The following is an 18,117-nucleotide window of genomic DNA, read 5'->3' on the forward strand; positions in this document are numbered from 1 at the left end:
GCCGTCCCTGCAGCATTGTTTCCGGATTATCTGCATCATCCTGCCAGTTTGGTGAAACAATAAAATGAGCGTTAAACTTGAGCCCCATTAAGTACGATTGCTTTCTTTCTTTGAGCAAATCTGTCAGCGCAGGGCTGTTGGATTATTGCCTGAAGCCTGCGGTGAATGCCCGTCCTAGGCTTGCCGCAACAGGTTTTTGGACTCAGCGGTGCGTCTGTCAGGTCTTCTATGGAGGGTGTAACCGTGTGAAACAGACCCTCCCTGTCAGCTGGAAACATTGAAAGACATGGAGGGGAAACAAAAAATAAAGAGAGAGAGGAAAAAAAACCAAAGAAACCCCCGCGCAAATCTGATGAAGAAGGCTGAAACAAAGTTGAAGCATTTTTTAAGTGTATTCATAATTCATATACATATCGACAGGTTTCTAATACAGCATGGTTCTGATAGTGTAACTGTCTTTCAGTTTGACCTTTTTTTTTTTTTCCGGTTGTTTGTTTTGTACAAGAATAACAATAAAAAGTAACAAAGACAACACCATGTATGACTCACTTTGAAATCTGATGGCAATGGATTTTGGATCTTCCGCTTCATTTGCCGCTGCTCCACTGAAGGTGGGGGGGAAACCTCTCTCTCGAAAGTACTTGGTCCAGGCTCACTTTGACCAGGACAGAAACGGCCGGTCGCGTGGCAACGCGGCGTCCAGAAAGCCTGGGGTCCGTCTCGACTTCCATCGTTTCGCCAGCGTACGAGGAAAAAGCTCCCTGTTTGTCCTTCATGCGTCCTCCCGGTTAGAGACGGCAAACAGGCCTCAGTCCATAGTGTTATCTCGTCCTCTTACAAGTCTCTCTCTCTCTCTTTGCACATTATGAACGTTCTGCTCTTGAAAAATAAGACTGTCCATCTGATTTTCTTTTTCTCTTTTTAATGAATACTATCTGTACCGTAAAAACCCCTGTGATGAAAAATAAGAACACTTTTCAAAAAGGACCAAAGAAAATGGAATCAAAAGACCCAGATATCGGCATTTTCCCCCACCCACCCCATCCCACGCACACGCACACACACGCACACAGACACACACACATACACATCGCTCGCTCATCCACAACTTCTTCTTCTTTTTTTTTTTCTTTTTCTTAAAGGCAACAGATGTCCATTCTCCAAGGCAATAATGTCTTTGTGGCAAACTCGACCCTGACATTCCAGACATCAGACGCTCCGGCTCTTTCCCTCTCCAGGAAAAGCGACAGAAAAGTATAAAAAAATAAAAATTCCAACTCAGGCGTTGATTGAATATAAAGCGGCATACATCCATTTCGTTGTCATAAGTAAATACTGATGAGGATACAAAATAATGAGGATTAAAGTAATAACTGCGATCATCCTAATACCATAACATAAAAACACCAAACTGGTAAAATGACACCAACTCTCCCAGAACATCTTTTTTTTGTTTGTTTGTTTGTTTGTTTGTTTGGGTTTCGACACCCAACTTGCTCCCGCTACATCTCTTCAACGCAAACAGAAGGATTAAAAAAGGTAAATGATGATGCAGAAAATGATAAGCAAGAGTTTAACAGTTTAGGTTGTCTGGAAAATCAAAGAGAGCCTAGACAAGAAGCTTGTCTCTTTTTGTTCTTTACAGCGAAATCCCTCCGTCGGTCTCGACGTCCCATTTCGTCCCCGCTTCGATCGCTGTAGTTTGTTGGGGGTTTTTTTGTTTTTCTTTTTTTTTTACGGTTGTGTTTTTTTTTTCTCAACTAAGTTCCTCTGTGTTGTTTCTGCTTTTGAGTAAAGAGCGATGATTCTGGTAAAAATGGTTTGTTTTCTCCGTTGTCCTGTAAAAGTAAGTAATGCTGATTCAGTTTGAGAAATTGTACATTCCCTTTAGCCGTTCTCCTCGACGACTCCGGTCTCTTCACATTTCCCCGCCCACCCGAGGCCTACTGTCCAAGGTACCCTGCGAAGAGAAACAATAATTATCAATCGCAAAGTTTCTACGCAGCGCCTCCCAAAAGTATTCGCACACATGTCGCCATGCTGCAAAAATAAATCTGAACGTATTCTATTGGGAACTTAAGTAAAAGATGGCGGAATTATGAGGTGGGAAGACATTTAATAATACAATTTGTGCATAAGACTATATAGTATAGGGCCAAACTCAAGAGGGCCAAAAAAAAAACAGATTGGCATGATCTGTGTGATGTCATCAACAATCAACAACGTTCATAAATGGCTGAGAAACTAAACCTGTTGAATAAGTGCTCAATATGAACCCAAACAAACAAACAAATAATACATCACTCAGTTAAATTACTAAATATGTGGAGGAGGATAATCTCTGGATAAATAAGTACTACTCCTAGGTTGGAAATGCCAACATTAAGCATGTTTTTTTTTTGTTTTTTTTTAAAAACAACATGTTCGGTTTCCTTCACATTCGGCGCCAGCTTTACGTCAAACATGAATCGCTGCGGCAGCTTAAAGTGAGTTGGAAGCTCATCAACAGCCTGCCTCAAACTGGTGTGAAGCATGGCGTCATCTGCATAAAGATGCACTTTAGGAGAATTCATTCCTCCTAACGTTGTTGATAAAATTAGAATTTGAAAATCTTCCATCTGCTTAACGAAACCCAAACATGGCAGTAAAAGATTTCTGCTTCCTGTCCGATGCATTGTTAATGTCACTGGTCACTGTTATAGTAGAAGAGCTGATCAATCAAGTATTGTTTCATTTGATTTGACCATTCTCAGAATCTCAGCATGAACTAAACCCAATTACACCCTTCAATTGAATCATACAGTGATCTTAGTAAGAAGTGTCCGAATGAGTTTGTGGAATTAGAACCATCGCTCTCAAGATGGAAAACAGCAATAATAACAAAAAAAAAACTTGATTTCTACTTTATTCAGAAAGATAAAGTTAGCTGTTTGCTACAGAAAAAGAAAAACAAGCCTTTAACAACTGGTACATCCTGACATCTGATCCCTACACAGACAGATGAAAGCTCAAAGTAGTGTATAAAGAAACTATCTCAACTGTTTTGAACAGAATTTACTTCTTTTTTTTTTTAGGTTGCAGATGGGGAGCACATAGGGAAAAAAAGCGTTGGGAAACACTTGTTTAGATCTAAGAAAATTCAGGTTGATGTTAAAAGTGGGACAGTTAAAATCTACCCCTGAATCCAACCAGGACTCACTGCAAGACTTTAAAAGAAAACTGATTTTCGATAGATGTTTTCCACTGAACCTGACTGAGCTTGAGATCTACATAAAAAGGAAAAGGCAAACATTTCCATCTTTGGAAAGCATTCATGAAAACATTCATGAGAGGAATCAATACTTTTAAAACTCCCAGAGGTAAAACTGAAAGAAACGGAAAGGGATGCGCCCAGATGACGAAGCCTGAGCTGTACATCGGCTTCATGAAACTTACGTAAACAGACAGAAATATGAGCTATGCTGTGTGTGGATTGGTTTCCATGGAGACTGGTTGGTTTGAATGTGAGGGGGAGGAAGTGGCAGCGAGCGACAGGAGTACCGTTACAAAGGTGAGGGGAGCAGGAGGATGAATAAGAGCGTGGCTCGTGCAGCAATGAGCTAAATGACATAGTTTGGGAGCATGCGGTATGAACGAGGGACGCACCGATCCACTTTTTTCACTTCCGATACCAATACAGATATCTGAGGCTCACTATCGGCTGAAACCAATCCGATACAGAAAAACAGTGCTGAATTGACAAAAGACGTATTTTTCTTTTTAAACACAGACAGAAATGTCCTGAATTTATTCATTTATTTGCTCACTCTGCACCAGTACCAGCACATTTAAATACACCAATTGGTGGTCAAACATGTAAAAACAAAAGAACTTTAATTTGTTCAGTCAGTCCAATTAGGAGCAGAGCAACCAAAGTAAAATGAATAAAGAAACTGATAAACTGGCTGACGACCTTGGTCAAACATTCAGGCAATAAACTGCAACAAACCTTCTTTCAAATGGTTCGGAAAGTGTAATTAGGAATAGGAATAAGAATTGCTCAGAGCACAAACCGCTCAACAGATTTGCCCTTGTGGATCAGGCACATTGTCACCAATACCCAATATAGAATTTGTTTCAATATCGGCCCGATAACAACAGTGCTCAGTGCATATCCAGTATGAACCAGTCTAAAATAATGAAATAAATTGGCGACAATGAGGAAATACAGCCATATTTATTGAAAAAGATGGAAAAAGATGTCTTTGAAGCCTTGAAGAGAAACAGGCCAACAACATCAGAAATCTTCCACCATGCTCAACACTAGGCATGAAGTGATTTCCATATTTTTGGATTGTTCCACTCGAACTCCCCATGTTTATGTTTGAGACGGAAAAGGATTTTTCCTCGTAACACACTCATCTGATTGGTATTTAGATATCATCCGATCGCTGCTATGGAGACGTGGTGACTCCAAGATGCCACTTTGGAGGTTTCTTTAACTGCTGTACATTCCTCACTCTGCATGGCGATGAGATAAACATCCAAGTGGTCGCTGGTTAAAGTGTCACGTTATGTCTGTACCCCAGAGCAACAGGAAGTCATGGATTCCTAATCAGAAGTTACATGATTTTAAAGGGATTATTACACATAACAAATGTGCGGAACAAGTATTTCTTAATTTCCCATAGAATGGATGCATTCAAATTAAAGGTTGGATGAAAGCAAAAAACTGCTTTGTTTTTTCAGACTGAGGAAGGTGAATTTTTTTTACTTTCCAAGTTTCAGGAAGGATAATTGTTTCCTCGGATTTCTGTCTTTCTGTCAGATTACCCTACTGTGACTGTCACAAAGGCAAGCTAAACTTCTAACAAACTTACACAAACTCTAACACACTTACAGTCCAAAAAACTCACCGAAAACTTTCCTAGTAAAATCCAAAACGTCACTGCGCTCTTCCCGTTTCCGAAACTCTCTCCAGAGCCCCTCTCTCACCACGTCTGTCACTCTACCGTGCCAGCATGCCGACACAAACCGTTTCATTGGTTGTTTTAGAAATGTGGTGCATTTGAGGAAATCAAAAAAATTGGTGTCATATTGCATTTGAAGTTCTTCCTGATCACAAAACGTTCACTGAATGAGCAGCAAATGTGAAAAATGCGCAAAAAAATAAAAAATAAATTATGGTGAAAATGACTGATCACAAATCTGGTTTTATTTGGAAGTAGATAAAAAAAAAAAAACAGTATAAAAACACTACTTTTATAAAGTTTAAAGTCTGTGCTGTCCAACCAAGTTGAAATGGACACTCGGCATGCTGCCATTTTGGTTGCAGTAGCCTATTGAATGCGTCACGTCAGCGAGCGGACATCGACCTTAGAGGGCTAAGCTGAGCCTTTAAGTAAATCATGCAAAAATCTGAGAAAACAGAGAATTTATCTTTTTAAATACAACTTATTGGAGATGAATAACTTTCTGTTTGGGTTTAGATCTGAGCCACGTTCTGCCATTCAATAAAAAATATAAATAAATCTGGTACCAAGTTAGTGTTGACTTACAGCTCCCCAAATCCGGCTCTTCCTTCTCCCAGTTTCCCTCAGCCTCTCTCTGACTGCTCCACATACACTGGCTTGGCTGGCCGGATGCTCTGGGTAAACTGGATTAATGGGGAGAAGAGAAAAAAAAAGAAAAGGTTATATCAGTTTTCCCAAGTGTGGGAATATTCTAATAAACGGATTAGTGAACAAGGCAGAGGAAAAAAAAAAAACGAACCTCTCCTTCTTTACCTTGTGCTTCGGACACCTCAGCGAGAAGTTATCTTCATTCAGAGAACAGTCTGAGTAAAAGACAAAGGGATGCCAAAAATGAATGGGGAAAAAAAAAAACCAATAGTGCCAAAGGAAACAACAGACTAGCTGTATTTCATGCACCTCCTCACCTGCTTCAATAGCACACAGGTAGTGGTAGCGGAGAGTGCAGCCTTTACTGTAGCAGCCCAGCGTCGAGCCAACCATCTCGCAGAACGAGCAGCTCTGGTGAATAAACGATAATGTCAAAACTGGCAAGTGACCAACAGCTTTTAACAAAGCTCAGACTAGATATAAAATTAGGGTTGCTATAAATATGCTTTGTTACTTTTCCAGCCTGAAGTTCTGACATTTGCCGTTGGTTCTAAATAGGGGCGCACCGATTGCCGTTTTATGGCCGATCACAATCTTTAAAACATCTGATTTGCCGATACCATTTTTTTTTGTTGTTATTGTTGTTTGAAAAGTTGCTAAATGTAGTGGCACATTCGCTACATTGGGAACAGAGGAGTGACTATTGTTAGCCATGTCTGGTATTCACACCAGAAAATACAGCTTCTTTAAACTACTGTTTGCAAATTGATTCTTTTATTTATTTATTTTTTGCTTGTTTTTGTTAACACACACTTTAAAAATAATAAAATAATTTTATATATATATATATATATATATATATATATATATATATATATATATATATATATATATATATATATATATACACATATATATAAACTGTATCACTGATTTGTTTATTTGGAATTTAAATGTAATTAAAAATATATATATTTTAAATTACCTAGGGGCCAAAAATGTAGTAAAAAAAAAAAAAAAAGAAATACAATATTGACCCCATCTTCAAAAGCAAAACGATTGACTTGGACATAAACCTACCTTTCAAGAGGAAAAACAGAGAAAAAGATACAATTTAGCTACAAGTTTGACTAAAATATTATTGCATATTTTATATTTTCGTTTTATCCTTTATCTACCTATGATGATGTGATTGTTATGAAGCATTTTGCTCACTTGAGACTGTTGCAAGCAAACTTTGACTCGACTTGTGAAATACAGTAAAAAGGACAAATACAGCTGATACTCACAGTTTCTCTGGCTCCATCTAGTGCCTCCTGCAGGCCGTACAGTCTCCCATTGACGAGGTACACTCCACTTGTCCACACTATACATCCTTCATGCACCCACAGCTCCTCTGGGTCCATGGGCATCTGTGGCAGCTGTGCGAGTTGTGCCAAGGGCCCCAGGGAGTCCAAGGCAGGCGGAGGGGGCTGAAAAGGCAGGGAAGCCTTACTGTTGGATGGAACCATCCGAGGGGAGTCCTCGCTGGATTTGTGTCGCCTTTTAAAGCGGGGATGTGAGGTCAGCTTTCTGTGCTGAGGTCGCTGCTGAGTGTCGTCTGTCAGCTGCTGCGGCTGCTGCTTCTGTGCCTGTTGCTGCTGCTGGTCGTCTTCCAGGTCCGGCTCTCTTTTAAGCTCAGGGATAGGTCGCAGATCGGGGTTTTTCTCCCAGATTAAAGGCGTTTTGTTGCTGAGCTTTCCGGGCATATACATCATCATCATCATCTCTTCTGTTGGGGCTGTGAAGGCAGTTCTCTCTGCTGGGTTTGAGCAGAAATTGTCGTTCTCAGATGAGGGTCTGTTGAACTGAGCGAACTGTGTTGGTGTGACCTGAGGTGTACTCAAAGCGTTCGTGTCTAAATTTGGTCCGGTTTTGTTTGGGCCTGTAGCGGGCTGACACTGTCTGATCTGGGGCTGGTTCTTGGGGAGCTTTGCGGCGTATTCAGCCGGATAGTATGGCCCGTAGAGATCTCCAAGATGTTTGTAGTTTGCCCATTTCTGGCACAGACAGCATAGCAGGCGCCCGGAGTGATTGGTTTCTGTGATCACAGACCCTGTAACGACATAGCCAGATGAAGGAAGTGCTTTGCCCGACTGAAGTGTGGTTTCCACCTCATCCGTCTCCCTCTTCTCCAACTCTCTGTCTCTCCGAGATAACTGGGAGGAAAGCGCTGAGGTCAGGAGCGAATCAATTCCAACACCTCCTGCTTTTCCTCCTGCTGCACTGCGCTCTCCTTTCATTTTGTCGTCCTCGGCGTTAACAATAGTGCACACAGCTCCGATCTCAGGTATTTTTTTCTCCACGTGGATGTGAGGAATAAACAGGCCTTTTCTATTTGGATCTGGGCAACCTCTGTTTGTGCTAAAACTCCCCATTGCCCCCAAAGGTGCATCTGGCTCATCTTTAGATATGGGTGGCGCCGCAGGTACCGGTGCTCTTCTCCTCCTCCTCTGCCGCCCCCTCGCCTCCAGTGCCTCGCCGTCGACTTTCACACCTCTGCGTCTGCATCGCACCTGTTTTGCCTCAGTTTCTGGCTGCGTGTCCTCACTCTCGACGTCAGCTTTCACCACTTGGGTCAGAACAGAGGGGGCTGTTGGGGGAGTGTTTGTGTTTTCTGACAGAGTGGGTATGGTAGGGGTTGATGTGCTGCTGGGAGTTTGTGTTGCTGGTGGGGTGGAGGCAGGCGCTGGGGTTGGAGGGGGTGGAGTGGTTGGAACTGGAGGAACACTTAGAGCTGTGCTCTGTGGTTGGATTTGAGCCTGGGCCTGCACCGGGACTTGGGTTTGAGCCCGTTTTTGCTTATTCACGCTTCCAACGGGCCTGCCCTTCTTCTTGCCAGATGGGAAATAGCCCTTGGGCACAACATTCTCCAACGGCTTTGAGTCTGTCGGCGACAGACTGGACCTTCCAGAGGACATCTGATGTTGTCTGTTCAGCATGTGGCCTTGGTGGGGCGGGGTGGTCCCGTAGTAGTCGCTGCCAGGGTAATCCTCAAATCCCATGCCAGATTCTTGGAGTTTCTGTCGAAGGAGGTTAGCAGCAGACTGCTCTCCCCTTCGAGTCTCAAGCTGCTGGTATGTGTTTGTAAAATGCTGAATGTCCGAAAGGGCGGATGAAGACGGAGGTGGAGAACCCTGGACCGGGCGGGGAAGAGGTGGGGGAGGAGGTAATGGGCCGAGCAAAGCAAAGTCTTCCTTATCACCTGATGCAGATGCCACGGTGGCCCCTAAACCAAAGTCAAAGTCTTGCTGCTTGACTTGAGACGATTGATGGGATTCACATGGGAAGGAGGATGTGGGTAAAGGCCCGGTTTCATCAACTCCTCTAAATGGAATCATGTTGTTTAATGAGTGACTTTCATCCATGTAACTATCCTCCCCTCCTGCAACCCTGGGGAAATTTGCCAAGTCTTGATCCTGTGACTCATTAAATACTGGGATGTCTGAGTGCAAGAAACCAGGGTAATGATTTGACTCATCATCGGTAGGTGCTGCTGGCTTTTTAATATTTGGGGTAATTTTCTGCACTATTGCCTCCAGTTTCAAGCCCCGTCCTTTTCTGGCAGCCAAAACCTTGGTGTTACCACCTGAAGGAGACAGCGGTTGTAGGAAGCTGTTCTCACCTGGCTGTGGGGAGGAGAGCCGCGGACATGGCACCTCTGTGGTGGATGAATCATCGTCGTTGTGATGGCTGGGCTCAGACTGAGCTCCAGGGGAGTGATGAGAGTTTGTAGTGGCTCTCTGCTGAGGTGCGTCCTGGAGCAGTCTTTTTGCAGGAATGGGAGATATGAAAGAGCGAACCCTTCTTCTTAAAATCAGGGGATTTGTGTCTCCGGAACCTCCGGTTTTTGTTGGACGCTGTGGCTGAGCGGTGTTTGTGTCTGAAGGAGGCTTAGAGGAGATGGATGGGGGAGGTGGACAGGTGTGTCTGGCCTCCTCTGTAGCTCCTCTGGATACTTCGGATTTGACAGCATTGTGGCTGTGAGTCAGTTGTGTCGGAACGTGACTGTGTGAAGCTAGAGGAGGAGGGCCAGGAAGAGGAGGAGGAGGAGGTTGGGCTCTATAGTAGGTGTCTCCCTCCATCATCCGAGCGCCCTCTCTCCTAGGATGTGTAGACTCCCATATTTTCATATCATAGTAAGGATTTTGATGATGCACTGACTGAGTTTTGCTTGTGTGTTCAACTTGGATGTCAGTCGGTGGGATTAATCGCTGTCTCTGCTCTGACTGGTTAACCTTGTGTCTCCCAGGAGAAGATCCATGCTGCATCATCATCATATCCTTCGGAGGCCTGTTTATGGCTTTTACCCACTCACTCATGTCGTGAGGAGGGTGTGGGGGGCCACGTGCGTGCGGATACATTTGAAGTTTACTGGTGGATTGAGACTGAGGAGGTAAGTGGTGAAAAGGATGGTGAGAGGAAAACTGCAGATTACTCCGTGACATCACGTTGTCTTCTCTTGAGTCTCCATATTGGTACGGAAATGTAGCACTGCTGCCGGACGAAAGATCGACTCCATGAAGATATGAGTGATGCCTTGTTGGTGAGGTCAAAGCAGTCATGCTCACAGGGTGTGAGGGCATGGGGGTTATATCGACAGTGCCACGCCTGTAGGGGTCAGCACTTACCCCACTTGACAAATGAGGAGGTTTAGAATGATACTCCGCCTCAGATTGACTGCCATTATTCTCATTTTGTGAATTTCCAGACTCTTTGTGCACCATTTCCATTTTCACTTGTTTTTCTATAACATCCTTTTTACTGAGATCACTTGGTGCAGCTGGAGAAGAAAATGGTTGTTGGATTACAGAGGCTGCACTCTGACTTTTCTCCCGTTCCTTTTGTTTCCCCCCCTCCCTTTCTCGCTCTGGTGTGCTACGTCGGTTCGGCGACACGTCGCAGATGACGGATCGCCGTTCCGACGGGGCTAATGTGGATCCTGATTTCTGGGGCTCGGTTTGAGACGTGAGAGTTAACGGTTCTGGCTCTTGCAAAAGGAGCTCTTGTACATTAGATAATGTTTTTCTCTGCGGCATAGAGTAGTCAGATAAGTTGATGTGTTTAGCTGGGGGCTGCTGGGAATCTACAGTCTGTACTAAATGGCTCTGGGACACACCCATGTCAGGTTTTTCAGCATTTTGAAGAATCTTAGCATTAGAGACCTCTGACTTTACTAAGGACTGAGTATCTGTGGCAAAATCCGGATCACTTCCATGTTTCTGATTTGTGGTCTTTACAATTTGAGCCGAGTAAGACAAACCCTCAGGGATGTCAAGTGGATGTCTAGATGGAAACTGTTGTGGGGCTTGATGACGTGCAGGGAACGTCTGCTCCGGTCTACCATAGCGTTTGTCTAAATTGTAACCCTGAAGAACTTCTTGCAGGAGACTGGGGAATTGCTGCATCTGTGAGTTCTCATCCTGAGCTTTAGACCCCGCCCCATGACCTCTCTTCACTAGCATCTCGACCCCGGAACTGGACCCATCTTTTGGATGCACATGACTGTAACCGACCTGCGAGAGCTGGTACCCAAATAATCTGGGGTTTGTTTCCATTACAGAGCCTGTGCCGGCCCTCACTCTGTTTTTCATAGACAAATCTGAGCCATATGTGGATTCTGGGTAGCTGTATTTATGCGAAGCAGTCTGGGGAGGATTCGGAGACCTACCACTGTTTGACTTTTGATGATGGGACGAATACAGACTAAGATCTACACCTTCGTCCCCATTATGACTGGTTGCTTCTTTTGAATAAGAGAGTGGCATTCTCTCTTCCACACAGTTGTCTTGGGGATGCTTACTTTTGTCAGTGTGACTTGAAACAATCACACCAACGCTACTGATGTTTTGCTGTTCCTCTAAGGCCTGCTTTTCTTCTTCCTTTTTACTTTGCGACTTGGACTCTGAGTGCAACATGCTTTTCTTTTCCTGGCCATTTTTTGCACTCACTCCTCCATCTTGTTGCATTTGGCTGCTGACCTTCTGTATTTTCTCAGCTGTTGCTTCACTTTCCTTTTTAATTTCCCCACCTCTATGGTCATTATATGCCAAACCAGTTTCTGGGACACAATTCTGTGTTGTGGCAGGAGGAATATTGGAAGAGGAGGAGGGGGATGAGGAAACTGGTGGTGCTGAATGTACAGTTAGACTACCTTCAGAGGATGGAGATGCTGCTGATGAAGGAATGTTAGTTTCTTTTGTTTTAGTTTCTGCTGCTTCTTTTGACTGTGATTCGGGGACGAGTATTTTAACATTACATGCCTGTCCAGGTTGCGTTTGGGTTGGATTATAGCTCATAACTTCAGACCCAGTGCTCGCACCACTCACCTGCCTTGCTCTCCCCCGATCCCCCTCGGCCAGCTGCTCCTCTGGCTCCACTTTGGTCCCAGACGGCACTCCAACAGGCAGCAGAGTTGAGTCTTCCTCTGCCCCGTCACCAGCTCTGGCGTCTTTGACTGTGCTGCCGCTCGAGGCTGCACTTAAATTCCGGCTCCTGGGTTGCGATGGGGGCACGCAGTGCGCCGCGTGTGGCGCTTGCCCGCCGTCTCTCTTCTTGTGCGAGAACACCGTGTCAGTGAGGAGCATGTGCTGAACTGTGTTCGGTAAATTGGCTACTTGGGAGCTCAAGGCATTGAGACTGTTCAGGCCGGCATCCTGCATTCTGTCAAGAGAGGAAGTGGAATAAACAGAGGAGCCTTCCTCTCGGGATCCCTGGCTCATTTTATTTCGACCCACTGGAGGTAGGCTGCTCCCCCCAACTGCGCTCAGGCTGTGAGCTTTGTGGCTGCCGCTGCTGCCGCAACTACTGACGCTGCTATTCGAGTTGGGCGTGGGACTCAACTGAGGTGCGGTCTGCAGTAGCCGACTGTGGCCATGGCCGCTACGGGTGCTCGACATGGGAGGGCCGTGATTTGAGGCGTTCCCAAGTGCCTCAGAGACCCCCATTAGAGGGGAAGGAGAAGAGCTACAGCTGGGGGAATGAACTGCAGAGGCAGCAGGGGAGGGGTTTGATATCGGGCTAAAGTTTTGGTTCATTTGAGTTTGCTGCGCATTAGAATGCATAGGGGATTTGGCTATTTCTTGGGAGGATGGCTGAGCTATACTTGGGTTGGAGGTTTGATGATGTTTTGCAAAAATGCCGCCTGCAGACGGACCCTGGTGAGGCATTTTCAGAGAACCGTCAAAACCAACCCCTAAACTGTGCTGCGAGTTTCTGTGCTGTAGTGTGGCTTGCTTGTGAAGTGAATGAGACTGTGGGAGATATCCGGAATAATTTGAAGCTGGATAGCTCTGCTGAACATTCTCCACAGGCCCCACATTATTAGCAGTGCCTGTATTGGAGACTGAATTGGAACTAGTGTTGACACTTGGGGAACTGTTGACTTTAGGATCAAAGCTGCTGTTTGCAGCTCCATCCAGATATCTCTGCAGAGGTGGGCTGTACATTCCAGATGACCCTGTGGATGCTCCCCCCTGTGGAGAGTAATGGTACTGTGGGGTCATCCTGTGCCCGGAGTGTGGGTAGCTTCTTTGCTGCTGTGCCTGGTGGACAGGAGGAAAGCTCTGCCCATGTTGGCGCTGTTGCATTTGAGAGCCTGGAACTGACTGCATCACAGGGTTCTGATTCATATTGTACTGATGGGAAGGAGAGAAGGCTCCAGCAGCGCCCCCTGAACTGGCGCTAGAGCCATAATCCACTGGGTATGGCGACATCAGGCCAGACGATGTAACAGAACTGGATCCAGGATGTCGATACTGGTGAGGTATATGTCCATCGATACCGGGATACCCAAAACTTCCCCCATAGCCCATCCCTCCCCTCCTATGTCTGTCTTTTCCACCCATTGAAAAATAAAACTCCATAGCCTCCTTCCTGTAGGGGTTGTTATTGTTGCCGGCGTGGACGTTACCCTGTGTTGGTGGAGGCTCCAAAGCTCCTCTGTTCCTCACGCCGTACGCAAGCATGTGGCTGGCTTGGCTCGGGTGGTGGTGGCCTCTGTGAATGCTCTGCTGCTGCATCCCGACGTAATCTTCCATCATCCTCGGAGAGATCTGTGGCTCCACTGGCTGAGGGGGATATGGCGGTCCGCCCACGCTCCTCCCGCTGAATCCAGGAGGGATTGAGGGTGGAGCCGGGCTGTTGGAGAAATTCTGCATTTTTTCCCCCCGAATTCAGATTTAAAAAAGGAAAAAAATCTGTGAGTGTAAATAGAAGGGAATGCTTCAGACTGAAAAACTGGCAGGCTTATGGCAGTAACCATGAAGAGAGTCAACAGCCTGGCAGGAAAACAAGAAATGGTAAAAACTATACATTTATATCACAGATATCGAAATATCCTCCTCTGGAGTTATTTGTGGAACTCTTTGTAGGTTTATCAGTGACCAGTCAAGCTCCGAAACCCCAAAAAACAGTTCATGTTCAGCGTGACTGTTGATTGTTTGCTAATCTCCAAAGTTTTCAGGAGATATGCAGAGATGCATTAGTTCATTTCCAAAAAGCGGAATTTGTTTGGCACAGTGAAAGAAGTATCATGGACTTCCACATGGCCCGCAGGGATTTTCTTCATACGGATAAACTCCACAGACGATCTAATCCAAAAGTAAAAATTCAAAACTTCAGAAACAAAAGTTTGTTGCTCTGCAAGTTGCTCTGTTGCAGTGATCCTTTAGCTCCTTCTTGTGTGTGACTGTCTGTGGATTTGACTCACACCTGTGTGACACAAAACCCACCCGGAGAGAATCAAGAAGTCTAAACAGTGATCCTCATTAATCATTCCAAAAAGCAAAGTCTCCATGGATAGCCTAGTCAGCTGTTGGGTGCCAGATGAAATTATTTTTGCACTCATTTGACCAGTCGATGCATTTGGTCCCTTTTTTTTTTTTTTTCTTTTTGCGTGTGTTCAGACTCCTCTGAACTCCTCAGACTCCTCTTCAGCATTCAATTTGCCGTTCTTTGTCAATCGTCATTTAACTTCAAATAGTTCCACGGCAACCGTTTTCCAAAACAGGGTAATCCATTTATTCCACTTCAGATTCCATCAATCCCGGTTTGGGTTATCAGTAAATCCACACACAATACGGCACTCACGTTTCCATCAGATGTTGGCCTGGAAAACAAATGGAAAAAGAAACGTCAAAGGACTAAGGAAGTGTAACATTTTTAATTTTCAATTAAACAGAACTTGAGGAATATTCTAATATGCATTATAAAACAAGAGATTTTAGCTATCACTTTGATCATTTTTGTCCGATTCAGATTTTTGGACTTCGTTGAGTTCTGACCTGCTGATTGTGAACCATAACACATGAGGTGTTGTTCGCTCACTGATCGAGGTTTGCTATTGTAATGCAACAGAAAACGTGTGAATTCAACAATGAACCCCATTATTGCATAAAAACATCAGTCCCAGACCTTTATCTGACATGTAACAACAATCACCCAATCAGAGCCAGTTGTTCTGGGAATTTTTGCCAATTCCAATCTCTGGCCAAAAGGTTTGAGCGTCTCCACAGGTATCAATAATGCATTTAATAAAGTATTTATTTATATTAATATTTATGGGGTTTTTTAGCCCTCTTGAACTTGGGATGTTTTTTTATTGCTGAAGCTTTACCTATTTAATATAAACAATCAAACATACCTAAAGATGTTGCAACTACACATAATTTCAGCTCAATAACAGGACGCAGTGTTTACTGAAGCAACAATGATATGAGCATTACCACATGGCACTTATATTACCCATTCAAGTCATCACTGGATTTTAATTTAATATGAGCACTGCATTAAATTCCTGCTCGTATTTTAATATGCACTGTGAGAGCGTTGCATCTGTTCTTGCTTTAACAATACATGCTCTCGCCGTCTCCTGTGGCCTATAGCAAACAGACTTGTTGGAAGAAAAAATTTAATTAAATTTTTTTTTAAAAAGCCGAGGATTCATTTTAGCCGACAGAGTAACACATCCACAACACTCGCTTTTATTATGTAAACAAATAACCTCGCGAAAGATCCGAGACAAACTAAAGTCCTTATCACATGTCCAATAGTGGGACTTGTTTTGGGAGATAGCTGGAGGCAGGATCACGCCAGCTTTCATGGGGGGGGCGGGGTCAGTATCTTTAATTGCCATTTGTGAGAACAGGCCTCTTTCTCTGCTTCAATTGCATTGTAAAAAGTGTTAGTAGTCCCCCAATACAACTGCGTGTGGCTTCTGAAACAAAGGCCACCCTATAACGAGTGTCCTGCTGAATGCAAAGCATGTGGTAAAACAGGGCCAGGAAGGCCTGCAAGCCCGAGCGACAACAGCCAATCAATCAAAGCGGCGCTGCGACTTGGACCGCTTCGTTTTGATTGCGTTTGATTTTCGGAGCGCAAATCTGAAGGACAGCAGTTCAGGGGGAGTTATTCATTGATCACAACATCCAGGGTTTATACTAATTTATTCAAACCCTGCGTTGAAACTACGTAGCTTTTCAAACTTAAAGGTTTTCCCTTCATTTTGGGCAAAAACCTTCAAAAACAAGAAACTGGCATGTGAGTGATGGCTGAATGGATGGATTGACAGACTGATGAACAGAAGGACGGATGGATAACAAAAGAAAATGGATAAAACTGATAGATGGCTGTTTAATATCTACATAAAAAATGATTGAGAAACAACTTCATGGATGGCAAACTAATAGATAAATGGCAGCAGGATGAACTCAAATTTCTGGCTAAAAAAATCCCAGATAACTGATGATTTAGGGGATAAATAATAAACATATGGATGTGGATGGAGGATCAACTGTTTGATGATGGTGGATGACTAAATCAAGTACACTTCTTAGACCAATCTACTTTGTACCTTTATGAGTCAAATAAGGCAATGGAACATCCAACAATCTGTAATTTTTTACCCCCCTCCCCATTTCCTGTTCCCGTTTTCCCAAATTTCTAGAATTGGAAAACAATCAAATCGTGTTCATGTTTCCCCTTCCTGTTTAGGAACCCTAAACATCTCATTGTGTACTACCAGGCAGCAGCATTTCCAACCCACAAAACAGTGCAGCAGCAATAAAAAAATATATTTAAAAAATCTGCCTGTCTCAGTGCAGCCTGTCAGCCAGTCAATCATCAGCAGAGCTGCCTAATTGATGCAAGCAGACGCAGTGTTATTGCAGAGAATGAGCCAGCGTTAGCTCTGGTTTGTTTGTAAGGTTTGTCATACTGCCATCAATACCACATTGGGGGGCTTCTTGCACTGCAGATGTAGCAGCTACACATTAGCCGGTAGCAAAGAATACGCATTACAATTAGCTTTGTAGTGCTGCTGCTTCTTTTAGCCTTGTCAGGTTAGCCCTAGCTAAAACACCTCAGATATCTCCAATTAAATATGCGAGCTAGCCACGTAAACTGTGAGCTAGCTAAGATGGAAACACTCGATAGCATCTCTGAGTCGGTCTGTTTGTGTTTATTACGTTATTACAAGGCCACTGTACACAAACGTATAGTTAAAGCAGGCTAAAATGGAGCAGCTACTGAGGAGAGGTGATTAGGTGCAGATGTTACTCCCTCGGAAATCACCAGAGCCTCTCAGTAAATGGGTTAGCTAGCAGCAGAAATAACGTCTCCCAACAGGAGACCTGCCGTGACTACTGCCTTACAAAATAAAAAATAAAAAAACAACAAAACTGCCGTCTCGCAGTCTGACATTTTTTCCCTAAATAAACACAGCAAACATTCCCAGGAGGAGAGGCAAGTCAGCCGGAGAGACGGGGCTAGCTAACACTCTGAAGGCATACCTGGAAACGCAGCAATACAAGGCCCCTCGAAGAGTGAAAGGCTGTTTTGTGACAATCCCGCTGCTGTGGCAGGAAACCCCAGCCTAGAGTCGACCGCTCCGCCGCTTTCCCCCCTCAGCCTTCCGAGCCCAGACTACCCCGAACCAAGCGGCGGCGGCGAAGTCGGGGGCCCCGTCACGACACCCAGAACCCGGGCCTTTTCTTCTTCTTTTTCCTTTTGTCCTTACACCTCCAGAAATGATGAGAGCGGAGCACAATCGGGGTGCCTGTGGGTCCCGTAACCAGCGAGGTCCATACACCCCCGCCTCCTCCCCTCTCTTGTTCCCCTCTCTCTCTCCCTCTCCTTTCACACACCGCTGAGGTGCTTCCACCTATGTCCAACTAAAATGAAACACATCGCTTTCTCTTCCCTCTAGCCTCCTTCAACGCGCCAAGACTTTTCAGACGTGCTTTCCCGTCACTGAAAATGCACTTCCATTCCTCCATCAGCAGCTCCAGATATTCGCTTTCCTGTTTCTTCTTCTTCTTCTTCTTCTTCTTGCAACAGAAAGACCGCCTTGAAAATGCATACACACTCATATTCCTCCACACCCCCCTCCCTCATCTCTCTCCATCACATCCCCTCCTTCTGTGAAGCTTTGGCTTTTTCATTGATCTTGGCGTAATTCTGCCACAAAATCTAAAGATTA

At 44.5% G+C, this 18,117-nt stretch overlaps 1 protein-coding gene across 4 annotated transcripts; it reads right to left on the reverse strand.

Annotated features, from left to right (window-relative positions):
- Window positions 1–1,112: 1,112 nt before the first annotated feature.
- On the reverse strand, window positions 1,113–17,967 carry tcf20 (transcription factor 20). 4 transcript variants are annotated; one of them, XM_044100576.1, is made up of 6 exons: window positions 17,429–17,967; window positions 6,890–14,748; window positions 5,918–6,011; window positions 5,766–5,815; window positions 5,538–5,635; window positions 1,113–1,960 (listed from the first exon to the last, which is right to left on the reverse strand). In XM_044100576.1, the coding sequence occupies exons 2-5, from the start codon at window positions 13,796–13,798 to the stop codon at window positions 5,576–5,578; spliced, it is 7,113 nt and encodes a 2,370-aa protein (XP_043956511.1). In that variant the 5' UTR covers window positions 13,799–14,748; window positions 17,429–17,967; the 3' UTR covers window positions 1,113–1,960; window positions 5,538–5,575. The 4 variants fall into 4 exon arrangements, with proteins under 4 accessions (XP_043956511.1, XP_043956510.1, XP_043956509.1 ...); XM_044100575.1 differs by having other exon boundaries at window positions 5,752–5,815; XM_044100574.1 differs by lacking the exon at window positions 1,113–1,960 and adding an exon at window positions 1,970–5,397 and having other exon boundaries at window positions 5,752–5,815.
- Between the last annotated feature and the right edge of the window lie 150 nt (window positions 17,968–18,117).

The sequence above is a fragment of the Gambusia affinis genome, linkage group LG19, assembly GCF_019740435.1.
Source record: "Gambusia affinis linkage group LG19, SWU_Gaff_1.0, whole genome shotgun sequence".
Classification (NCBI taxonomy): Eukaryota; Metazoa; Chordata; class Actinopteri; order Cyprinodontiformes; family Poeciliidae; genus Gambusia; species Gambusia affinis.

Excerpts from the sequence above, each read along its gene's own strand:
- tcf20 (XM_044100574.1), bottom strand. The coding sequence starts at position 13,798 with ATGCAGAATTTCTCCAACAGCCCGGCTCCACCCTCAATCCCTCCTGGA. Across the intron at positions 6,012-6,889 it reads TAGATGGAGCCAGAGAAACT|AGCTGCTCGTTCTGCGAGAT; the intron begins GTGAGTATCAGC and ends TTTATTCACCAG. Across the intron at positions 5,398-5,537 it reads AGAGCCGGATTTGGGGAGCT|ATTTTTGCATGATTTACTTA; the intron begins GTAAGTCAACAC and ends CTGTTTTCTCAG.